The sequence below is a fragment of the Lutjanus erythropterus genome, chromosome 23 (genome assembly GCF_056507025.1).
Source record: "Lutjanus erythropterus isolate fLutEry1 chromosome 23, fLutEry1.hap2, whole genome shotgun sequence".
In the NCBI taxonomy this organism is placed as follows: Eukaryota; Metazoa; Chordata; class Actinopteri; order Lutjaniformes; family Lutjanidae; genus Lutjanus; species Lutjanus erythropterus.
The window spans coordinates 27716055-27741609 of NC_139339.1; the positions used below are offsets into that span (position 1 = coordinate 27716055).

Consider the following 25555-nt stretch of genomic DNA (forward strand, 5'->3'; position numbering starts at 1 on the left):
CTCTGAGTCAGAAGATAACTTCTATTCACAACCCCTTAAGTCAAATTTGGGTCATAAATTAGATGACTGTAGACTCGACAAAAATCAAAAAATAGTGGAATAAAGTAATGTCAGGTAACAAAATGAATCAGGTTATTTTCTCTTCAATACTCAATAAGGCTGGTTTATAATGTAGGTTAAAAAAACCCCAAAAACATGGCTTTTATGGCTTTCATGGAAACACATGCACAGACACACACCTACAGTATGACATGAAGTGTAGGTCATAAAGAGGGTGATAATCAGTCTGGATGACCTTATCTCCAGCAGCTCCGCCTTTGTACCATATATATTTAAACAGTTCTTCCCTTCTCTGACGTCTTATGCATGAAGCTGCACTTGACGTGTGACAGCAAACAATCATCACAATTTTGCAATTTTCAGAAGAAAGACTGACAGCACCTGTGAGGAGCGTCTGAGGATTTTGGAGGTGCGCTTGGGATTTTACACATTTTTACCTTTTTGAACAACAGTTTTTTTTGTCCTTCATCCATCAGCAGGCACCATGTGTACAGGAGCGTGTTCTAAGTTTGTCGCCATACCCCTCTACATCCTGGCCGCAGTGTCTGTCATCTGCAACATCATGCTCTTCTTCCCCGACTTTGAAACAAAGTTTGCAGAACAAGACAGGGAGGGACTTGACCGAATCACTCCAGAGGTCAAATACATGGGAGGCCTCATCGGAGGAGGAATCATGGTGAGTAGATCTGGTGAGATGTGATTAATGTTGTGGCTTCCAAAAAGCTTCAAACCAGTCAAAAACAGATTAGTGGAAGAACGTTTGCAGTTTGACGAAGCCTCCCCATCAAATTACATTTTTCTAAGCTCAGTTCAGCATAGTTTATTTCAGTCCAGTTTAATTCAGCTCGGTTTACTTCACTGCAGTCCAGTCTAATGTACAGTGTAAAAATAAAGGATGGTTTAATGCCCGGCTGCCATAAAACTTTAGTTGACTGAATTTGAATAAACAAATTAAGGTAATGTGTAATGACTTGAAACAAATAAACGTTTCCCTTCAAATAAATGTGATATAAATTCAGTTGTACCTGAAAAACATGTTTAATAAGATATTAATATTAATATTCATAAAAAGTAAAAATATTCATAAAGTATATTTAGGTTAGTTTTTTCAGGTATAGTTTTTTAGTTCACAAAACTCTGCTGGAGTTTCACAGGAAAACAGTGCTGTAGAATCTCCCAAACAATGGAAGTGAATGGTGACCAGTTTTTAATTAATTCAACTCATCATTTCAAGTCGAATTTGTGTTTATAAAGTCTGAAAATAAATACCAAAAATTTTAGTTTAATTAACTTGAATAAATACAATTATCAATTCATCACTGCCATTCAAAAAGACTTTTACGTTCTTCCTTCATTAATTATATCAGTTTTTCTGTGTGCATCTAATATATCATCTGTCTTTCTTGTTTCTTTGTCTTCTCATCTTATTTCCTTCCTCTGCTTCTCTCTGTTTCTGCCATCAGACCCTCATCCCTGCCATCCACATCCATCTAACCAGCGCTAACAAATGTTGTGCCAACCGCTGTGGGGTAAGTATGTGAGATATGGGTGATAAATGAAATCGAACCAAATTGTTCTGCAATGAAGTACACTGAAACCTGTGTTTGTGACAGTAGTTACTATAATAAACAGTAATTGTGGTTAGATGTAAAATATTTCTTTAACCTAATAACTAAACTGTTTACATGGACCCTAAATAAAGTGATCCAGTAAGATGTGGGTTTACATGCTCTGACACATCAATTCTGATTAATATGTAAAAAAAAGTTATATTCTGATTTTTTTTGTTTGTTTTTGGTTTTTGGACATGTTAGTTAATGTTGCAACGTTAGCATTAGCTGTTAAGACTGAAGTAACAAGTAATGCTGCCCATCCGAGGCATCTGCAACCTGCAGCTCCGAAGCAGCATGTAACAGTATTTTATTGTACCACGGGCCACATACACACACGTGCACACACATACACACTGCAATTAAATGTGTATATGCTGCCACAGGTCCCTATTATGACAACAAATTTATACAGTATGAGAACAAAATCATTTCTCATGGTCTTTCAAGAGGTGTCAGGCTGTGTCTTATATGTCCTGATTCATACTATATTTTATATTTTGCATGCTATAGGCTACACATTTACTGGAACTATCACAAGGTCTTATCTTGCAAAGCTTTCTTTGCTGTAATATTAGATTGAAGTTAAATGATTATAGCAACATTTGTTATATTAAAACGTCATGTATGAGTTGATGCGTGCAAAAAATTTTTGCTTTTTTCTCAAATCCTTCTGTTTTGTTTATTTTTGTTGTTTTCGAGAGACTTTACCAACTACTGATCTGATGATGAAATAATTTAGTTTTCTTCTTTAGATAATTTTTCAATTTTCCAATTTTTGTTTTCTTTTTATTTCTAAAACTCAAATATTCAAGTCTATCTGAAGAAGGAAAGTAAATCATCTAGGTCATCAAAACTCAAAAAGTCTGAGTTTCTCAAACTATGAAAATATGTAGCCTATACAGCAAATTAAAGAAAAAGTTTTAATATTTTGTCAACTAAAATGTGCGTCACAGCCTTCGTCTGTGGGTTGGTTTCCTCTAAATTTTATTGGCAATTTTAGCTCCAGATATTAAATAAAAAGTAAAAAAGTCTTCAGGGAAAAGAGAGAATTAAATGGTTGTGGCTCCAGACAGATTGTCTTTCATTTTTTTATTGGCTGCTCTGATTGTAAAGGATGTGGACCCCTGCGCTAAGGGACAGTCTAGGAAACACTCGTGGGAGAAGAAGTTCCTTTGTTTTACCTTATAAACCTAGGACCATCTCTGTCCCTCCCACAGCACCTAATGTTGCCCTGACGTGGGGCAAACATGCACATTTATTCCAACCAGACAGAAACAACTGGATTAAGAATTTATATGATTATTTGGAATTAATATTTTACTACTAAACAAGTACAAGTACAAGTAAAAAGACATTTAAATGAACCTTGAATATCTTGTAGGAGTAAATGAAATACTGTGTTCTCTCAAGCAAACTATTTTCTATGAAATGTGAAAATGTGTTTTAAAAGCACGTCTGTATTCTGTCTTGTCAGACACAAAGTCACAGGTTTTAATTACAGTAAGTCAGTGCAAGAAAGAGTGTGACTCTAGTGACCTCTAGTGGTTAAATAAACAGAAAGCCACTGCAGCTTTCTCCAGTAATCCCTGCAATCTGTTTCATACTGTAGTGAAACAAACGGAAACCAGTGCCTCCTGTATGTCTGGAAATTGGCAGCAGTAATGAAAATGATATGTGACTTATAAGGTCAAGATCAAGACTGCTTTTATTGGGTTGCGAAGGCACAAACAGCTGTATAAAAGACCCGCTCACAAAATACACATAATAAATTGTAAGAACAATAAACACTTGCAAACACGTGACTAACAAAAAAATGTAAAAGACTAAGAATTTGAGTCTTGAACTCTTGTTGGTTAGTGAGATTTCCAAACCGGCTGGTAATATTATCATGAAAAGGTTATGTTCCTCTCCGTGTGTGCTCCATGCAGATGTTCCTGTCCATCGGTTTTGCAGCAGCTGGTGTGGTGGGGGCTTTGTACAGTCTGAGCGTCGCTGCCCTGGGCCTTGCTAATGGACCAATGTGCCTCCATTTCAATGACAAGCACTTACTAGTCTGGGGGACGCCTTTTGTTAACAGGTACATGCACCTTTATGGACAGATATTTAATATTTTTAATGTTCAAAGAACTGTATTGTTTGAGAACATTTGACCACACAACTCATTTTCTTTTTTTCTCCCTTTACAGTAATGGGAGCTACCTTACTGACAGGGATATGTGGAAGTGGTGTGTAAGACCAGAGAACGTGGTTTCGTTCAACACGGGACTGTTCTCCACTCTGCTGGTGGCCGCGTGCGTGCAGCTCATCCTCTGTCTCATCCAGATGGTCAACGGACTGTTTGGATGTATCTGTGGTACCTGCTCCGGCCAGAAGGTAAGACTAGATTAGACTGAAGGTTTCAGCATGTTGCAAATGAACAAGGCCGTTAAGAACTAAAGGAAAAAAGTTGCATCCATTTCCAACAATGTAATCATCACATAATCGTCCCCATACTTCCATGTGTTCTTCACATTGGCTTGGATGTTGAGCAATACATCCAGAAGAGGGCGCCACTCCAAAGGAAGACATGCTACTCTGCTCTCCAGTGTTGCTGCTTCATTTCTTCTGTATCCGTAAACCTTCAGAAAACTGTTTACTTCCCTGTGGAATCAAAGACCTAAAAATTACTGCCCATTTCAATGTTTAATCTGCAACCAGGATGGAAAGCTTGACAGACATAGCAACAGTAACTAAGGAAGGCGGGGCTTAGCGATGGGTGCTGTGACTATGACGAAACATTGTACAGAGGAATCCACCAGTGTACCTGCAGTAGCAGTAGCCTCTGTCTCATGCTTTTGCTGTAGATCTTGTCCACAGCACAAACTAAACTTACACAATCATAATTCTTCAGTTTTATACCTAAAAACCTCAAATGGTCGCTGCTTCTTTGTTGTTGCTTACATCATGATACTTACATAACCCACCCATGCAGGGAGTGTTTCCTGTGACTGTGTGTCTCTGAGGCTGTGTATGATCAGTGTGGACCAGGCATTTAAACTAACCTCCATCTCTGTGTCCTCCTTCAACAGTAATCTGAACTACAACACACCATGACATCTTGAAGAACAAATGACATCATCATCACCACCACCATCGCCTTTATCATCCCCATTATCATAATCTGCTGCACCAAGGGCTGATGGGACGAGAGGGAAGGCTTCTGATTAGCACAGATAACTCACTGTACAGATGTCCTCTGGTTCTCCCTCACCGTCATTATCATCATCATCATTATAAATTCTTCAAGAGGAATGACTGGGATTATCAATATTATTTTAACTATTTCATGGTTCTCAGATTATATTTGTGTGTGTAAATTTGTATGTTTAAAATATTTTGTAATAAAGCTCTGAACATAACTGTGAAAAAAACATTTTGATGTTGCTGGTTACAGAATAAAATGTAAAAATAAAAGACATGCTAGCAATATTTACAAGACGCTAAACCTGGATTAACACAGTTAACCATTATTTTAGGCAGAAATATACAGTGTTTAACAACATCAAAATAATAAAACAAACCTGATTTGATTGATCCACAAATCCAGAAGTGGACATGAACTATAGAAGACTGATGAAAAAATATTTAAAAATTTATATGATGCATTGAATTTTACCTGTTTTTATTTTATAAATATCTAAAATATATATACCTCATTTTGGATAAAAGTGTCTTCTAAATTAAGCTTTATATTATACATTAATATAAATTTAAATGCACCAGAGATATTATTAAAGATAAATGTAGTCATGAATAACTTTATAAAATGTCCTGTAAATTGTTGTTTATGTTTCATTTGCTTCTGCATTTATTTACCTTTGCATTAATTTCCCTATTTGTTTACTTTCCCATTTAATTTATTTCTGTATTATTTTCCTTTTTTTGTTATGAAATATTCATTTAGTAATTGACTCATATATTTTTTTCTAAAAATATATATATTTATTCTTGATTTTTGCAGTTTTGGCCCTCCAGAATGGACTTCCGCAAACAATGAATTACTGTAAATAATAATATTAACAGTTAAAAAAGTAAACAAATAAATCAATAAAATTAAAATATTTTTTTAAAGTATAAGTAGCATGTAAAACGTACAAGTTGTAATAGTTAACAAAGAAAGGTTAAAGGGTAGCATAATTTATCAATCTCAATTGTACTCTTTCCATTTCATAAAATAAAAAGGCAGTTATTTTTGGATTCTTACGTTTTTGTTATTTTGCTTAACTGAAATTTTTATTCTCAACACAATGCAAAGTTAGTGCTCTTTGTGTCGTAACCTCCACATAAAAGTTCATCGTGTGTCTGCGGTCAGTCGTGGTGAAAACTGAAGGACAGATAGAGAGGAAAAACAAACAAATTGACCCCGACGTGATTTGAACACGCAACCTTCTGATCTGGAGTCAGACGCGCTACCGTTGCGCCACGAGGTCCACGAGCTTTAAATGAAGCGGAAATAACTAAATACAGTAGACATTTTGCTGTTTCAGGGCGAGATTACAAGTAGGTTGTTATAGGAATAAAACAAATAGCTTGATTTTTCCTACATAGTGTATTTTCACTGTCTGTCTGTGGTACTATAACAGTTCAGTTTTCGGTCATTACAACACTGTTGTTAACGTCTACTGTTAGCCGCTAGAGGACACTCTCTAACAATTTAATATCAAGTCCTTCAAGTCGTTTTTTCTCACATCTATTTATTTCAAGAGTGAATCATAAACCAGCACCAACATGGAATCATACAATCATAACAAAGTACACTGAGTTTCCTTAAGTTCCTCGTCCCTTCCCTCCATCCTCAAACACCCAAATAAAACAAAACAGACAGACAAGCAAATAAAAGAGCAAAAAATGGAAAGGGAAAAAACACAACATTAAAAAAATATATATTTAAAGCAAAACAAAACAAAATTAAGTTTTGAAAAAGAAAAATGAGACAAAAGCAGTGATAAAGTTAATGGTAACATAATTTTACCATAATTTCTGGTATGTCCAGGTTGTTATTATTATTATTACTGTTATTGTTATAATTATTATTTTTTATTATTGTTATTATTATAATTATTGCTGTTGTTATTGTTATTTTTATTATTATTATTATTATTATGGTTATTATTATTATTGTTGTTGTTGTTGTTATTGTTATTGATCTCCTCTTAAAAAGTAAGAAAATATTGGAGACCAGATTATTTTTTTTCTTTAGTCAGTCTCTATAATGGGAGGATTTGTGATAACTGGTCCAAGAACAGCTGAAAAAGGAGATAGGAGATTTGTTTTTCCAAAATCAAAGTATACATTTCTTTTCTAAGTATGTTATAGTAATTAATATTCTGCTTTTGGTGGGATCTATTTGGACATCTGGCATATCATTTAATAAAAACAAACAAGGATTTAAATTAAATTTTATTTTAAAGACTTTTAGTGAATGAATGAACTGAACTCCAAAAACTTTTTAATAAATGACTTTACCAAAACATCTGTATGAATGCTCCTTCTGCAATTCTGCATCTCAGGCAGCTGGGTGTATTATCTTTAGAAATTTCATGCATTTTTATGGGAGTGAGATAGAATATATGGATTTTTAATTACTTTATAAGGTTTTGGTAGACTTCAGTCTCTTGTCTCTGAGTCACTCTCCTGATGACTTTGACAGGTTATAATGACTCATTGAACCAACGTGGATGTTTGTTGAAAATTGAATCTCTTGAATAATCTAAAAAATAACTTCAAATCATTTTGTTTTCTCTGCTGACTATAAATTATATTAGAACAGATACAGCAGATCACCAGTGGAGCCAGCTAAACTGGGTATGCCACATCTAATTTCTCTACAACACAGACTCATGTGCACCGCCACAAAATATACGTCATTCTCCATATAGGCTTGACTACAACATACAGCCATATCACAGTGTGAAAAGTGCTCTTGTCATTGCACACTGGATGAATTCATTGATATATTCATATTCATATTTTTTATTATTTTATGGACCAAACAAATAATTGATTAGTGGAAAAATGATTGCCAGATTGATTACTAAGACCAAACGTGAAAACAGGTGGAGCAAACGGACGTCTGTATTTCGATTTGGGTCATGATGGTCTGTCATTTTTAAGTTGGTCCCCAGGGAAACGCTGCTCGAAGGTATTCTAGCTTTAGCTGCAGGCATTATATTGTTTATTCCACTGTGAATCTCCCATGATGCTTGCTGGAGTCACAGCTACTTCTGCATTTATCAGTCATAAATTTGATTGGTCATCAGGCTGTTTGTGACTGTGGACATGCTTTTCTTTCTTTCATTCTTTCTTCTTTATATAAACAAGTTACAATCTTTTAACTTTTAAAAACGAACAGTTTTATAGTCAGATCACAAAAGCCCAAGTTTCAAACAAAAACTTTTAGTAAATCTATAACTAAACAGATCTAAAGACATTCTTCTCTGTTTCCCCACTACAAAAGACAGTAAAGAAGCTCATATTATAAATAACCAGATGTTGATGATGATGAAATAATGTCACATTTTCTTTAGAGGAAGTAATAAAAGGTTGCTGAGAACTCTGGAGTTCCTCTTATCACCAGCAGCTGCAGAACCATCTTGTTCCTCAAAATCACACACGAAATGACACAGAATATGGCAGAACTGGAATACATAATATTCATATGTATATTTGATTTGTGCAGAATCACCTGGAAATTCTGTAAGATACACTTTAAACACACATAAGGTAACACAATAATCTTCATCCTTTACTATCAAAAGAGCCATTTTTGGCCAAAAAAAAGAAAAGAAAATCTGTCTGGACCTGTAACTATGCAATTCTCTCTTTTTAAGGACTTTTTTTTATTTTTAGTTAGCATTCAGAGCTGAAATGCACCACCAAAATTTAGAGGAAAAAGTACCAAGCCGTAGACATGGGCTTTGACGCACAAAATATTAAAACTTTGTCTTTAATTTGTTTTACAGGCTACATATTTTTACAGTTGGAGAACGTAAAAATCACATTAAACTGTAAAAAAAATTCAAAGATTGAAGTGTACTTAAAGAAGAAAACTAAATTATCTCAACAACAGATTGACAACATATCGTAGCTTTTAAAAGGTTCGCAAAACTAAATAATTTAAGGTTGGTCAAAATGCAAAAATCTGTTGCAATGTGTTATCTCGAAATTTTGAGTTTTTTCAGCTTTTTCACATTTACGGTGTAGACCTCCAACAATACAAACGATAAATGAAAATTAAAATAATACAATAAAATAGCTGTTTTTCATTTCCATATAACGCTTTGCCAAAGTCACAGGGAGTTGCAGGAGAGGAGCCAAGGAGCCACATGCAGCTCTGGGGCCACAGGTTGCAGACCCTCGACTTAGCAATATTCAAAAAAATTGAGGCAATCAGTTGCCACAGTTTGGTTTTTAGTTAAAAGCTGAAGTTTATCAGAGCCTATAGAGTATTCTCAACTTTTTTTTTGAGCAGAAATTATTAATTTAAGAATAAAAACTATTTCATACTGGGTAAACTTCCAATCAAAAAGTTTGAAGGGATAGTTGACCCAAAAAAAGAAAATTTAGTCATTATCTACTCACCCTCATCCCAACTGAAGGTCCAGTTTATTTTGTTAGTCCACACAACACTGCTGGAGTTTCGCAGTAAAACGTGTTGTAGAAACTCCCAAACAGTGAAAGTGAGTGGTTTTATGTTTTCAAACATAAAAAAACACAACAAAAAAAAAAACAAAAAACAACAGCATAAAAACAAAAAATGCCTCCATACTGCACGTCTACACCAAACAAACAGTATGGAGGCATTTTGTGTTTTTATCATGTTTCTGTTTTTTTTTTTTCTTCTTCTTCTTCTTCTTTTTTGTGGTTAAAAACTGGTCACCATTCACTTCCATTGTTTGGGAGATTCTGCAACACTGTTTTCCTGTGAAACTCCAGCAGTGTTTTGTGGACTAAAGAACTAAACCTGACCTTCAGTCAACATGAGAGTGAGTAGATAATGACTGAGTTTTCATTTTTAGGTGAACTATGTCTTTAAGTTTTGAGTTGTCACTGCTCATTATAATTAATTAATGTGAACATTTGGTTTTACATTTATTAATTTGCATATTTCCAAATCTTGCTGTTTAAATCAAATAAACTGAAGTTTATTCCAGCCTGTTTTACAATATCAGCCATCACTGTAGTTGAGCTTTTTGAAACTTGTTGAAGATCAGAGTATTAAGATCAGAAGGTCTGTGTTTCTGATTGTCTGTTAAAGAATAAAGTGTGTGTTGGATGATTAGTGTGTGTGTGACAGAAGTGTGTCCCAGCAGGCTCCAGCAGAGAGCTCCACAGGGAGGTCAGATAAACTGCTCAGCTGCTAAGCTGACCGCAGCCTGAGGAGAGGAGCGGGGAGGTGAGGTGAGGGGCAGGAGGAGGAGGAGAAGGAGGAGGAGGACAGACAGGAGGAACACATGAAACCACCGTGGAGCTTTTCACACGACCACACGGAGCTGCACGGGCCGCCTCTGCGCTGGGAATACTGGGTGTCTGTGAGCAGCAGGACGCGGGGTGATGTTTGCGTTTGTGTCCAGGAGTTGAGCCACGAAGCCGGGTTGTTCGACAGACTTTATCCACCGTCTGCTGCCGGAGAGTTGGAGGTCAGACAGTGTGAGGAGCAGTTAGTGTCCGACTGAACTGCGGTCAGTTTTTTCGCCACAGACACTTCACGACGACGACACTTTGTGAAACACAAGGTGAGTTCACTTCATATTTAATATTAAACTAACGTTCTGCCACCCCGTGTGTCGCTGCGTCAACTCAAACAATCCAGAAAACACCGGACGTTAAGAGCTTCCTTTCAACATAAAACCAAAACATGGTCTTAAAAGAGACAAACTTTCATACTTTGATTTCGAGGTTCTAAGAGTTTTAATGTTAAGAGACCACATTATTTTATTTTTCTCATACAGGCCACTGCTGCAGCACTTCTATTCTATATAGAACAGTGACATTAAAAATTTGGCAGTGAAAATAAAAATTCATCATTAAAAACAAAATCTAAGCTGGCATGGAAACACTTGTGTTGACACCGAATAAGTTCCATTGAAAAATAAAACTCAGACATAAAAAAAATCATTTTATTTTGGTATTTTGTACGTTTATCAGTGCCAGTCTTATGATTTTTTTCTTCATGTCTATTGTCATTTTAATTTTTGGTGCCAAAATTATGATGTCATAGTTTTTAGCCTCAGCTTTAGCCCATTTTCTCACATTTTACAGTTTTTTAGACACATTATTTGTTGGAAAATGGTGAGAAAGTGTATATTGTATAATAAATGACCTTTAACGTAGAAGAAAAATCTTTGTTCACCATAAATCTCCACTTTGACAGTGATGAAAAAAAATAAAAAAAATCGTAATTCCAACATTCAATATATAAAATTTCTACATTTTTTATACTGGAAAGAATTACAAAAGAAAAAAAAAAGAAAAAATTAAAAATATATATGTATAGAATCTGAACATGATTTTTTCCCATGCGTGAAAAACAGACATGAAATAGTACACAGCAATAGAGACTTACTGAATAGGCCAAAATAAGAGTTGTTTTATTTTGAAAGCTGTGTCCGGAAGTCGCGTGTTCGTATAGCTTCACACGGGTTTGTTGGATACAATCAGTAGTTTACTGTAAATTTGTTCTAGCTTGTTACAACCAGCCGGTTTACTCTGTTAATAACTCTTAAAAACACATTACCTCCTGCTTAATTAAAACACTGTTAAGCTTTAAGTTACAAGCTGTTTAGAAATGAATTCATTGTTTCTCTTAAAAATCAAAAAATCAAAATAAATCTGATCAGTTCATTAACTGCCATCACCCTGCTCGTGTCTTGATGTAAACCTTGTAGTATACTGTCAAGTCCACAGAGCTATTGTCGGCTTATTGTCCAGGCATTTTGTGCCACACTGTGGACTAATCTTGTTTGACTGATCCTGCAGCATTAGCCCCGCCCCCAGGTTAAACCTACAGTAGCACACCAGGTCACTGGATGAGGGGACCAGAGTATGAGCCTAATATAGGAGTGGATCAGTATCCTGGATTTGTCACAGGGAGGAACCTTATTTGAGTAGTTTTACATTTCTCTCACACAATTTAGTGTTTCGGGGGGAAAAAAAAAGCATTGCTTAAAGGGATAGTTCACCCAAAAATGAAAATTCAGACATTATCTACTCACCCTCATGCTGACTGAAGGTCAGGTTTAGTTTTTTAGTCCACAAAACACTGCTGGAGTTTCACAGGAAAACTGTGTTGCAGAATCTCCCAAACAATGGAAGTGAATGGTGACCAGTTTTCAACGTAAAAAAATAAAAACCCAACCAAATAAAAACAGCATAAAATGCCTCCATACCGCTCATCTGGTGTAATCCAAGTCTCCTATTGGTTCCCAACCTGGGGTCTTGGCTCCCCTTAGGGGGTGTGCCAGAAATCACAGGGGGTCTCCAACACATTTTCTGCTCAGAGATCCTCAAAATCAGATTTGCATGTGTCAACTAAAATCACAATTTCAGGGATCATACACCTTTTCCAAAGTGGAATTCAAGCACCTTTCAAGCATTTTCAAGCTCTTCCAGCACCTTACAGTTGTGGTAAATGACATATTTATATACAAAATGATTATTTCTCCTCTTCATCACATTAAATCAGATGTTACTGTGCTCTTATCAACCAAACTTATGTTTTGCAATAGAATTCTACAGATGTGTGACAAATTTTCTCTTTTTTCTTAGTCAAATTTCTTAGTTAAGCCCTTATTTAAGCTTAATGTTAAGTTTCCTTATCCAATGAATGGCTCCGCTAGACAAAATAATATCAAATAAACATTTTTTAAATACAAGGTTTTGATTTTCTAAAATTCAAAGCTTTAGGTTTATCTAAAGAAAAGAAGAAGAAAAGAAAAGTAAATTTTCTCAAGAAAAGATCAGTAGTTGGTAAAACTTTTTCAAAACTTTTTGTTTTTGTAGTGTAGGAACTGAATGATCATTAGTTTCATATTTGTACCATTTCTTGTGTCCAGTCACTGTCTCTGTCCAGTGTCTGTCTCTGTCCAGTCAGAGACAGAGGTTGTTAGTCTTTGACATCACTGCTTCATGAAGCTGCCTCTGTTCACCTTTTTGCTCTTTGAATATCACTTTCCAATGTTGAATATACTCTCAGAGACGCTGTGAGGACATGTCCTGTGTTGCTGAAGTAACCGATCATGCCAGTGAGTGGTGCTGTCTCAGCTGTTTGATGACATGGTCGTCAAACTGAATTCTGTCCTGTCATGCACTGCACACTACGACAGGCTCCACACATGACTCCCATGAGAAACAAGTCATGTGTTATGGGAGCTTCATATATTGTGCTACTGACGTGTGACTGTGGAGGGTTTTGTAAGTTCAGTAAATACTGTAGAACAAAGTAACACTGGAGTAATACAGTCGTCCTCACTCACTTCCCTCTACTTTTTTTTTTCTGGGGACCCAGTTTTTAAAACTAACAAACCATCACGACCCAGATCACAATCTTTATCAGTAAATCTTGGGAAGACATAAATGAACATTCCTGAATGTTTTTGCTGTCATTTATATATCACCTTGTGTTATCTTGATACTTGCATATACACACATTAAGTACTTTATAAATGAGAAATAAATGCAGATTTAGAAGCAGATTTAGGCAGCATTAACATGCTCTTGTTTTTAACATAAACATTTTGTTGTTTTACAAATGTTTTATAAAAGCTGTACTGCAGATATAAAATTTACATTTTACAGAATTTCTTCCACAGTCTTTTTTTTTATTTGGAGACCCAAATAAAATCTCCTATGACCCACCTGTGGGTCTTGACCCGGTGTTTGGGAATGACTGTTCTAAGTTATTTGTCACATCCTGTCACAATCCTCTCACATAGAGGTGCTGCTCAGGCATCTTGTGTGTTGACACTTATAATATGACAGTTAATCAGACTTACAGGTGTTGTGTGAACCTTTCAAATGAACTCTGGTGTGTTTGTCTGGTCCTGCACATTCAGGTGTGTGTGTGTGTGTGTGTGTGTGTGTGTGTGTGTGTGTTTGTGTTGGTGTCTAGGGCTACAACTGACGATTACTGTCATATTCAATCAAAAGGTGTATTATTTTCTCGATTGATTAATGAGCCTATAACATGTTAGAAAATGGTGAAAAGTGGTTGATCAGTGTTTCCCAAAGCTGAAGATGACGTCCTCAAATGTCTTGTATTGTCGACAACTCAAAGATATTCAGTTTACTGTCAGAGAGGAGTAAAGAAACCAGAAAATATTCACATTTAAACAGTGGAAATCAGAGAATTTTTCTCAAAAATTACTCAAAATAGTTGGTGATTAATTTAATAAATCAATATACTGATTAATCATTGCAGTTCTATTAGTGTCTATACATTTATACGATCCATATCTTTTTTCTTTTTTTTTAAAATTTCTATTAGTTTGGAGGGGTTTAGAATATATTTATTGTTCAATGACTGGCTATAACTCTTGGTTGTTTTTTCTTTTGTGTTTTTGTACCTGTATCTGTGATTCAACATGGCTGCCATGTACTATTAGCTTTATTTTTTGTTTTTATTTTTTATTTTTTTATTTATTATATCCAATTCAAATTCCAATTTATTATACACCGATCAGACATAACATTATGACCAGTGAGAGGTGAAGTGAAGAACACTGATTATCTCTTCGTCATGGCAGTGATGGCTGGTAACTGGGAGTGTGGGAGTGTGTTGAACTGCCAGTGATTGAGAAGTTCCAGAACAGAACTGGGAATGGGGCTTTCGAAAGACTGAAATCTGGAGTAGAGGTTGTAAACTGTGGTCTAACTCTCTTCCTTTATTGCATGAAGTGTGAGTGGGTGAGCGGTACAAGGGAGGAGAGTGATGGAGGGTTGGGGAAGAGAAGAAGAAAAGAAGCCCCCCTGCAGGGTTCATGCACATGCTCGGCAAGCTTGCATATGCACAGCAAAGCTCGGCAATTAAATAATATCCGGACTGTGCATCTAGAGATCTGGCACGAATGGTCTGCAGCCCACAGCTCTTTGTTGATCACTGGCGTGTGTGTGGTAAACCCAACCTTGTTCTTCCTCTCCTGCTTCCTTTCAAAACAGCAATCAGATAGCAAATGTATTTATGCATGTGATAAGAAGAAGGAGGGAAGTAGAAATGAACACACTTGCTATATAAGGGTGCACTGTAAAAATGAAAAAGTTGAGAAAACTCAAAATTTCAAGGCAACAGAGACTTTTGAGTTTTGAGCCGAACTCAAATTCTTTAGTTTTGAAAAATTTTGACATGAGTGTTGAGATAGTTTACTTTTCCTCTTTAGAGCAACTTAAAGCTTTGAATTTTAGAAAATCAAAACCTTGTATTTAACATTTTAATATTTTCTATTGAATTTTTCAGGCACTTAAAAAAGAAAAATCAAGTTTGCAGCTCACTGTGACCAATTTTTGATTTTTCTTTTTTTTAGTTTGTAAAACTCAAAGATTCAAGTTTATATAAAGAAGAAAAGTAAATTATCTCAACTAAAGATTATCAGTCAGCAAAACTTTTGAAAGTTTATTTCAAAACTTAAGGAGTTGGGCTCAAAACTCAAAAATCTATAGCAGTGTATTGCCTTAAAATTTAATGGTTTCTCATGTATTTATTTTCTTTTACAGCATGATGTTACTGCAAAGGTTTAAATAAGAGGTCACAGGTTTCTGCTTTCTTCTTTAACCGAGACCTTCTGTGTGCTGCTGTGTGTTAAGTCTTTGCACTGAAGTCCCAACTCAAGATGGTCAAGTCCCAGGTCAGGTCCCAAGACAAGTCGCAGGTTAAGACAGGCATGTCCAGAGTCAAGTTCCAAGTCCTGATCTTTGTGTTGATTTCATAAACATGTCAGAATGTAACAGTGAGTTTCCAGCCTCCTTGATTTACAAAGTTACTCAGCTGGTAAGCTGACGTTAGCAAAGCTAATATTAACACTGAATTATTGCTCTCTGTGCAACTTCAAATGTTGAACAAAGTTTGATTGTATTGCACATTTTTTGTTGATCATCTCAACATACTCAATTGTACGAGAATGAAATGATCTTATATCTTATTGTATATTTTTTTAGTATGTTAGTTCTTCGTGATTCACTCCTGTAGCTTGGCTGGATGCTGTTAGATCGGTTCAGTCAAAGTGGTTCTTGGGAATTAAGTGTCAATGATGGTCACACTTTCTGAATTGCCATTTTGAATTGTGAGCTAATATTTTGTTGACAATGTCCAAAACCTGATGTTTTACAGTGTACCATGCAGGCTGCATACAGGTTGCAATAACAGTAGCAGCAAAAATAGAAGAACAACATAAACAACATGGATGTGCGGTGGACGGCACCTGGCCCCCAGGACGCATTTTCCCCAGATCTGTTCTACAGGGATTGTAACACCCAGTCCTATTAATGAACCTTAAATTTAATTTTAAAATAGCAGTACTTCACCTTGCTTAGAGTATCACAATATATTTGTTAGGTATGTGTGTTGAGCAGAGCAACTAAACAAGATACTGGACCCAAAAATGCAGACTAAGGCTGAACAGAAAGGGTTCAAAGTGATTTCATGGCAAAACCTAAAATAAAAACAACAGGCTAGTCCAAAATGGTGAGGAAAACATGGAGACGGCAGGGATACTCAGCACAACAAAGAACAACAAACTGACACAGAAAGAGAGAAATACACAATACAAGGACTAAAGGGACAAGTAACCAATCAGACACAGGCGAAACAAATGGCGATCAAAAAGGGCGGGAAAAGGACAAAGACTGGAAGTGAAGTCAACACACATGAGGGAGGACCAGGATTACAAAATAAAACAGGAAACACCCAACAAAAACCCAAAACAATGACAATATCACGGCATATTTAATGGTAAAACCTGTATTGTGATATAAATCATATCACCAGATTCTTGCTAATAGACAACCCTGGACAGGACTGTGTGCAGGAGTTGGCACACATGCCGGGACCACAACAACAACATGGCATTGTTGCCATGTTGCCCAGAGAGCTCTGGCAAAAAGTTGTTTAGCAAAAATTAACCTGCTGCATTGGCCAATCAAATACATTCAAGTACACATTCCAGGTAGACTATCCATTTTTTTAAATTACGAATAAAACAGTTGTAATTCTACTTTTTGCCTTGAAACAGTCAAAATCCCATGTATGGTGTTTTACACCCGATGAGCCTCAGACTGGTCTTTGTGGTTCATACTCAGTGATGGACTGGACTGAACCATATGGAGGAGGGGGAAGAAGAGGAGGAGGAGGAGGCTTGTCAGGAGCAGCTGGTTTGGTGCTCCTTAAAAAGGCACCAGTTAACCGATTAGAGGCTTTATGTCTAAGTTTAGACCCAGAGCTGCGTCCTGCTGCACTGACTCTGTACTCATCAGGTTGGTCAGAATTTACTTTGCATTCAGTGATTTTTAACGCCATAACAGTCCACGAAACACTGCTGGAGTTTCACGGAAAACAGTGGAAGTGAATGGTGACCAGTTAAAATGGAAAAAACCAACAGAAAAAAAAACATAAAATGCCTCCATACTGCTCGTCTGGTGCAATCCAGGTCTCCTAAAGCCCCAACATGCCAAGTTGAATTGAAAGATGTCATTTACACCATGTTTTTGATCTAAATCTTCAGTGTAGATCCTTAACTTGGAGCCACATTCACGTGCACGCTGTCTGAACTGTGTGTGGTGTGATGATGTGTGAGCGGCATGTTGGAGGACTTGGATACTGCAGGGATTCCCTTCAAAATCGAGTCAGGACACATGTCAGAGCTTGTATGGCTCTTTTTACTTATTAACTAATATAACTGGTTCAACTAGTTTCAGTTACTTTTCATGTTCACATAACAGCTGAAAAACTGATCTGATCTTTTTCCTTTGTAGGGCAGTACTGCTGCCTCAGTCTGTTGGTTTGCTTGTGTTATTGTGTGACTTGTGTCTTTTAAAAGGTCAGCTCAGATTCAGATGTGTTCCCACAGAGGAAAAACTGACGACAGAAAAACAGCCAGCCTCAGTAGGAACACAGTCATGCTGTTACTCAACAAACAGTGAACAGTAACAATCTGCCTCTGCGTATCTGGACTAATTACACAGTGTTCCCAGCTAGTCCTTGGACTACATTTGTAGTTCCTGGGAGGGCTGCTTGTACCCTGATTGCTGACAGGAGAGTCTGACAGTGAAAAACGCGGCCTCTAGTACCAGCTTCTAACTGCTGCTTCTCATAATAATACTATTCAGATGAATAATTAGATGAGAAAGAGGTAGTCAGTTGATAAGAGAGACACATACAATGTTGAATGTTGTTTTTCCAGGCTAACATGGGCCCTGTCGGGCTTCCAGAGAGAGATTTTCCTCAGCAGGATCTGTGAGGAGCTCAGAGCTGCTCACATTATTCTCATGTCCACTGATGCCTTGTGGTTACAGAAACAAATGTCAGCTTTAACTGAAGCTGAAGCTTGTGTGTTCATCTCCATCTCTGCTCTCAGGGCCTCTGATCCTTTAAACCCTGGAGGTGGAGTTAGTGAGTAAATGAGGATGAAGGTGGAGGAGAAGAACCTCTGCAGAACATCCAGACTTGTTCACTGTTCCACTGTTTGTTTGTCTGGAGACGTGTGATTATGGAGAAAGATTGTTGATATCTGAACATAACACTTCTTTTTCTTTTTTATGCCTTCCTTCTTCTTCTTCTTCTTCTTTTTTTTTTTTTTTTTTTTACAATATTCATAACACCCTAATGAGAATTGAAATAACAATTCTCTTTTTGTAGAGCTGCAGTAATTAGTTGATGAATCAATAATTTGGGTTTGGACTGTTCTGCACTACCAAAGAAAAAGTCAGTAACTTCCCAGAGTTTTCTTGTTGTAATTGTATCTGTTTCAGTTTTATATCTTAATATCAGGTTATTGTTTCTGCATATTAATCCTGACCTCTGATTTGTCCTTTGACCTTATTTGGAAGTTCCTGTATTCTGCCTTTGCAGAGCTGACCAAAAAATATTGAGTTATACCAACACAATAGGCACTAACTTCTATTTTATCTGATCACTTTAGCTTTAAAAAGCAGTGAATCAGAGGAATTAAAGGTTCTTGTCTGGTTCTAAAGCACAAATAAACACAGCTACAACTCTGTACAAACACCAGATTTTGTGTGAAAACAGCCAAGAGATCCTCAGTCTGCTCTGCCTGTGTGTGTGTGTGTGTGTGTGTGTGTGTGTGTGTGTGTGTGTGTGTGTTTGAGTGTGTGTGTGTGTGTGTGTGTGTGTGTGTGTGTGTGTGTGTGAGAGTAAAACTCTTTCTGCAGCTCTCAGCAGAGCAGAGGTGGAGACAGTTTTGACCTCAATACCTGTGCACTGTACTTAGTTTTTGGCTACACACCACAACAAGTGATGATTGAGAGATTATTTTATGAATCTCTACACTGTTTTTTTAGGAAAATGTTGCATGACAAGTTGGATCAGGTTCATGTTTACCACTGTGTTACATCACACATTCTGCATTTGTGAACTGAGGACACTAACTGTTGAAGTTTTAAAGTGAAATTCTTTCTCATTTTTGCTTGATATATGATTTCAGGTTCTCAACAGTCCACAGTCACTGTTGTTGCATTTTGTGCTTCATAATGTGAATTTTCAATGGGAGACAGGTCTGGACTGCAGACAGGTCTAGTCTAGGTCTAGTTCCTGAACTCTTAACGCTGTTGGAACATGTGCACAATGTGTCTCGCTGAAATAAGCTGGGACGTCTCTGAAAAAGACGTCGTCTGGATGGCAGTTTATGTCGCTCCAAAACCTGTATGTACCTTTCAGCATTAAAGGGGCCTTCACTTTTCCACTTTGTGTCAGTCCATCTCAGATGAGCTCGGGTCCAGAGAAGTCTGTTTCTGGATGTTGTTGATATATGTCTTTCTCTTTGCATGGTAGAGTCTTAACTTGCATTTGTAGATGCAGAGACAAACTGTGTTTACTGACAACAGTTTTCCAAAGTGTTCCTGAGCCCATGTAGTATCCTTTATACAATGATGTGGGTTTTTAATGCGGTTTTTAATGCAGTGCTGCCTGAGGGGTCAAAGGTCACAGACATTCAGTGCTGGTTTTCAGTCTTGTCCTTTACATGCAGAGGTTTCTCTTGATTCTCTGAATCTTTTAATGATATTATGGATTGGAGATGGACTGTTTGCAGTTTTTCACTTAGTATTGAACCTCACCCCATCCATGCTTGTGAACGTCCTTTCCAGGACGCCCCTTTAATACCCAATCATGTCACCTGTTACCAGCTCACCTGTTTACCTGTGGAATGTTCCAGACAGGTGTTTTTCAAAATCACAGTATGGTTTTTCTGCTGTTTTCAGATCACAGGAGGTGCAATATTTGTTAAAGGCAAAATGTGTCTTTAAACTTTTAAGTGAATGACTGTGATGAGGCAGACATGTCTTCATTATCCTGAAAAAAAAATCATACCATAGTCATTTTAACATGCTTTTCAATCAAAATTAGAATAATGATGTAAAATTACCATTATTAAAAGACAAAATTAAGTCCACACATCAGAAACCGCTCCTTATAGTGATTTAATAGTATCACCACATGTGACATTTTGGGCCCCAGCTCTTCATCAGACATCAACAACATGAGAAAATTCACCTCTATATATACACAACCTGACAAATCATGTGATCACACATTGTACTTACACAGTAGAGATATTATACAGTACAAGAGTAATACAAAAATACAAATATATGCCTCGAGCACCACCTTGAATATTACATGACTAGAAGATCAGGTAAAAACCCTCATACTGATGTGCAAATTCAAGGTGAAAATATTGCAAAAAATACTTTTATAGTTTTATAATTTTATAGAGCTGCCTATATTACTATAAAAATAGTAGTGATACTTAATGAAAAACACCACAGTGATGTACCAAACATGTCTGGAACAGAGTAGCATGTAAACATCCCTCCTTCAGCAGTGGAAAAATACATAAGATGTATGTCATATAGAACTATAAGCTGGGGGGGAAATGTCTACACCAGAGCAGTTATACATCCATACATATAAGGCAAAAAGTCACATGTAAGCGCAACACATTATTTTATTGTTTTTTATTGTTTTTTTTAATTGTTTAACCCTTGTAGAGCCAGAGAGTCCAAGGCGACAGTGTTGTTTAACAGGTTACAGTTACTTTATGTGAAGCTTGTATAAAATGCACCGCCACTGGTCTTCTGGTGTCATGGTAGCAAATGTTGGATGTGCGTCCTGAAATTCTTGTTTTCATTGGCCTGGTCGTTTTACCAACTCAGGCCATGCCACCCCTTTGATATCCAAGGATTTTCCAGTGTGTGGGTGGATGAAGATTGTGGTTTTGTGAGTGAAATTGCACTGGGGCCAGTTGCTGCATCTGTAATTGTAACAGATTGTAAAAAAAACAGGGCAGTGTCAGTGGAGGATGGTAAGCTCTCATCTGTTTCTGAGGTTGGGTAGTAAAAATGACCATTATCTCTAATATCACAAATCATATCAGTCAAGATAAATGCAATTAGATATTTTTTCTAAATTGTATTCTAAATCCTGTCACAACTTCATTGTAGCATGTTGCAGGCATCAAATTCAAAATTGTGTTTATACTTATAAAAAACAATAAAGTTAATCAGTAAACATCTTTGTACTGTATTCACAAGTTAAAAATACACCATTACATCAACCACATTATGAGAGAAGCTCATGTAAAGCACTTTATGGATATACAGTGTTAACTAAGCTGTAAAGGTCAAGTGATGTAAATTTCATCATCCTTCCATGTGCACCCTTGGCTGCATGTGTTAATACATCACTCCCACATACACCCAGTAAAGTGACTCCTTAAACTGACAGTGTTGAGCACAGACAGCAGAGAGTTACATGAAGAGCAGTTGCAGGCTCCTGGTTGGTGTGTAACGCTGACATGTTGTAACAGCTGCAGCAGTGTGAGGTTACTGAACGGCAGCGGTGACCTGCAGAGCTCAACAACACTTGTTGACTCTGCAGGGAGCAAAACACTCTCAAGGGGCCGGACCGTGCTGCACACAGATCTGAACTGTTAGAGAGAGTGTTCATTAGTGTTACAGATTCTGAACGTTCATCCCACACAGTCAGCGGAGCGTGCAGTGTGGCTGCAGGGAAGTCGTCGTCTTTGCAGTAAAAATGTCACTGACCAACCGTGAAGCATGAATGTACAGGAAGTGGAAAGAGTGTCTGGTAAAAGAGCTGTTTGCTCATTTCACCACATGATTAAAATGTCTGCACAGTTCAAGATCCAACATTCAGGATGCAAGATATTTATACAAGTATAATCATATAAAAAAAAAGTTTTGCTGGGAAGCAAAAGGAGTAGGTCAGTAAGAGTAGTAACAAAAGACAGAACAGTCATAAGATAAACATATACAATAATAAAGTAAAAATACTCAGTTGCATAAGTAAGACAAGTGGTGTAAAGAGCACTGCATATCTACACTACATTACTAAAATATTACTCAAGTAAAAGTACTGGTGTTAGAACACTACCCAAGTAAAAGTGCCCAGTAAAAGTACAAGTACCCAAAAAACTACTTAATTACAGTAATTTGAGTTTTGTAATGAGTTACTTCCACCCCTGAGTAGGACTCAGTACAAAGGAGCAAATAAACAGAAATAGTCCATCATCCATCTTCAACCACTTATCCAAAATCAGATCGGGGAGGTAACAGTTCCAACAGGGGAGCCCAGACATCTTGTTCCCCGGCTACATTAGTCAGTTCTTCGCCTAGTCCTTGGTCTGCCCCGTGGTTTCCTCCCAGCTGGATGTGCCTGGAACACCTCCCTAGGGAGGCGACCAGGTGGCATCCTTACAAGATGCCTGAACCACCTCAACTGGCTCCTTTCTATGCAAAGGAGCAGCTTTATTCCAAGTTCCTAATGGATGACTGAGCTTCTCACTCTGTCCCTAAGGGTGATGCCAGCCACCCTCCTGAGAAAACCACTTGTATTTGTGATCTCATTCTTTCAGTCCTGACCCACCATTCATGACCACAGATGAGAGTAGGAACAAAGATTGAGAGGTTCACCTTCTGACTAAGCTCTCTTTTCATCACAACTGTAAACAGAAACAGTGAAGGTTGCATATTGAACATTACTGCACAGATTGTATTGCACTTAAATGTCTTAGTAAGTGAGTAAGTAAGTAAGTAAGTAAGTAAAAGTCAAAGTAGTCATTGCAAAAACTACTACAAAACACTACAACTGACTAATGATTAATTATGTATAAGATACAAAACACGTTTATTTCCTCATTTTCATTTTTTTTTCTTTTTTTGTCACTTTTTTCTCATTTTAAGTCAAAGTTTAAGTTTTCTTATTCAAAAAATGGCTCCACCAGACAAAACAATGTCAAAGGAGGTGCAAATTACTGTAATGACTATTAATCAAATATCAGTGAATACATTTTTAATTGGTTAAATTCTTATCTGCATTAATCAATTAGTGATTAATCATTCACATCCTTACTCCAAATGTGTATTGCCACAGCGTTTTGTTTTGTTTTTCTTTTGTTCGTCATTATTTTCATTGGTCCGTCTGTGATCAGATCACCTGATTGGCTTCTAAAATGTACATGAAAGGTTTTGATATTAACTCAAATCGTACACAGTACTTAACTATGATTTTAAAAGTAACTAAGTAGATTATACCTTGTAATGCACACCTAAGTATGAAGGAAAGTCCAGACTTGAAAATCTACTCAAAACTACTTAATTACAGTAGTTTGAGTATTTCTAAATAGTTACTTCCACCCTTGATTAGAGGTAATGATCATTTCTACATTATTATTCTTACTTTGATTGAAAAACGTGTTTTGAAAAACATGCTTTATCTGTAAAGAATTTAGTGACTTGTCAAATAAATGAAGTGGAGTGAAAGGTATTTCCCTAGAAAAGCTTTTTCATGGGCGACCTGGCAGCTCAGTTAGTAGAGCGTCCTCCATGTCCTGAGGCTGTGAGTGTTTGACTCCTGCCTGCGTCCCTTTGCTGCATGTCATCTCCCCACACTCTCTCCACACTTCCTGTCATATCTTCAGCTGTCCTGTCTGAATAAAGGCGTAAATATGTTACCAGTACTGAAATATATTGAGGCAGTCAGGTGCCACACTTTTCTTGACTTCATAAACTCAAAAGTTTGAGTTTATCAGAGCTTAAATATTTGGAGTTAGTTGATTACAGTTAAATTAAAAATGATTGATTAAGCCAACTCAGATACTTTAAATCAGTGCAACTCAGAATTTTCATTCACTCAATTTTAAGTATAAAAATCCATTATTTCATGTTCAGTAAACTCAAAATTTTTCTGGCATGTCGCCCTATCAAGAGCTGAAAAAAGTTCACACCCACCCACCCCACAATTTTCATCAATTATTAACAATTATTCAGGAAAAGCAACTGATAAAAAAGAATTCAAAAGTTGAATTTAAGTGAAGTAAAGGTAAGAATGATGGCATCAGCAAACTCCTTTTTGTTTATTTTCCTTTCAAAAAATCATATTAATTCAACTTTGTTTCACCCTATATTTATCTTCTGGTCATTAACCGGCTTAACGACTTCATAAAACTCAAAACTATTTACCTTGAAACTTAAAATATTTTTGGGACGTTTTTGGGGGACATTTTTAAGTGAGTACAACTTCTAAACAATGTTTTCACTACTTATTACAAATAATTATTTTGAGCTTCTGAGCTCCCCTTTCACTTTCACCTTTTTTTGTGTGATTGTATCTTTATTGTCAGATTAATCATTACGCCACTTCTCTAAATCTTCAGTCGGAATGACTCCAAACTCCTGCTCTGTTCTGCTCAGTGGTCAAGATGACGTCTCCAAACCTGAGCCTGCTGCAGAGGTTTGTTCTTTCCACCAAATCTCAGGGTTTTCATTGGCTCGTTCACAATCGGATCACCTTATTGGCTAAAAAAAAAAGCTTAGGAGGGGACTGGACATTAAATCAATTTATAGTCCTAGTAGTGAATTATGATTTGAATAGCAAAGTAGATTACATAATGCATAATTAAGTAAGACTAAAATTACACACTTGAAAATTTTAAAACCATATTAATAAAAGTACAAGTACCCCCTAAAATGAATAGTGTGAGATAAGGTGGAGCTTTATCTCTGGAAGCCTTTCAGTCAGCGTCATCATCATCACAGGCTGACGTCAGATTCAGCAAACCTACTCTGTCAAACTGACAGCACTCCCTGTGTGCCTTCAAAATAAAAGCACGATCTTTGTCATTTGAAAAGCAGCTCCTCTGTGGAACTGTGATTCCATGTATTTTTCTCATTACAACCTGTTCTCAGTTTAAGTAGCGATTTAGCATTGTCCACCACTATTATACACACACACACAGTGTCTCTGTCTCTCTGTCTCTGGCTGATGGCTGCCCACCATAGTGTCTGCTTTCACTTCAGGTTTCTGTCTGTTAAAGGAAGATTTCCTCAAAGAGTATGGTCCAGACCTGTCCCTGAGGTAACCACTGTTATGATTTGGTACTACATGAATAATTTGCCTTTAGTAGCTGCACAGATATACACATTAATGCATCAATAATTAGATTTAAAAAAATAGTATAATATTATATCACCTGGGCACAGCTGCACTTTGGGCACTAACCAGCTTCATCTACAGTCTTTTTATACTGTCCTTTATACTTTTACCATTTATCATGTCTTTATTGTGTTTCTTTTTCTCATGACTTTTTCACCATTGTTAT

At 36.7% G+C, this 25555-nt stretch overlaps 2 protein-coding genes and 1 non-coding gene across 3 annotated transcripts in view; 2 read left to right on the forward strand and 1 right to left on the reverse strand.

Moving 5' to 3' along the window:
- Nucleotides 1-351: 351 nt before the first annotated feature.
- tm4sf21b (transmembrane 4 L six family member 21b) lies at nt 352-4928 on the forward strand. The gene is made up of 5 exons (XM_084712726.1): nt 352-736; nt 1524-1589; nt 3602-3750; nt 3860-4046; nt 4742-4928. The coding sequence occupies exons 1-5, from the start codon at nt 545-547 to the stop codon at nt 4742-4744; spliced, it is 597 nt and encodes a 198-aa protein (XP_084568852.1). The 5' UTR covers nt 352-544; the 3' UTR covers nt 4745-4928.
- Nucleotides 4929-6070: 1142 nt separating this feature from the next.
- Nucleotides 6071-6142, reverse strand: trnaw-cca (transfer RNA tryptophan (anticodon CCA)). The gene has a single exon. It is a non-coding gene; the product is annotated as a tRNA-Trp (tRNA).
- Nucleotides 6143-10149: 4007 nt separating this feature from the next.
- gal3st4 (galactose-3-O-sulfotransferase 4) overlaps nt 10150-25555 on the forward strand; it is a 43268-nt gene continuing 27862 nt past the window's right edge. Inside the window, exon 1 of the mRNA XM_084712507.1 lies at nt 10150-10447. The gene's annotated coding sequence lies outside the window, so the exon portion shown is untranslated. The remainder of the gene's footprint in view (nt 10448-25555) is intronic.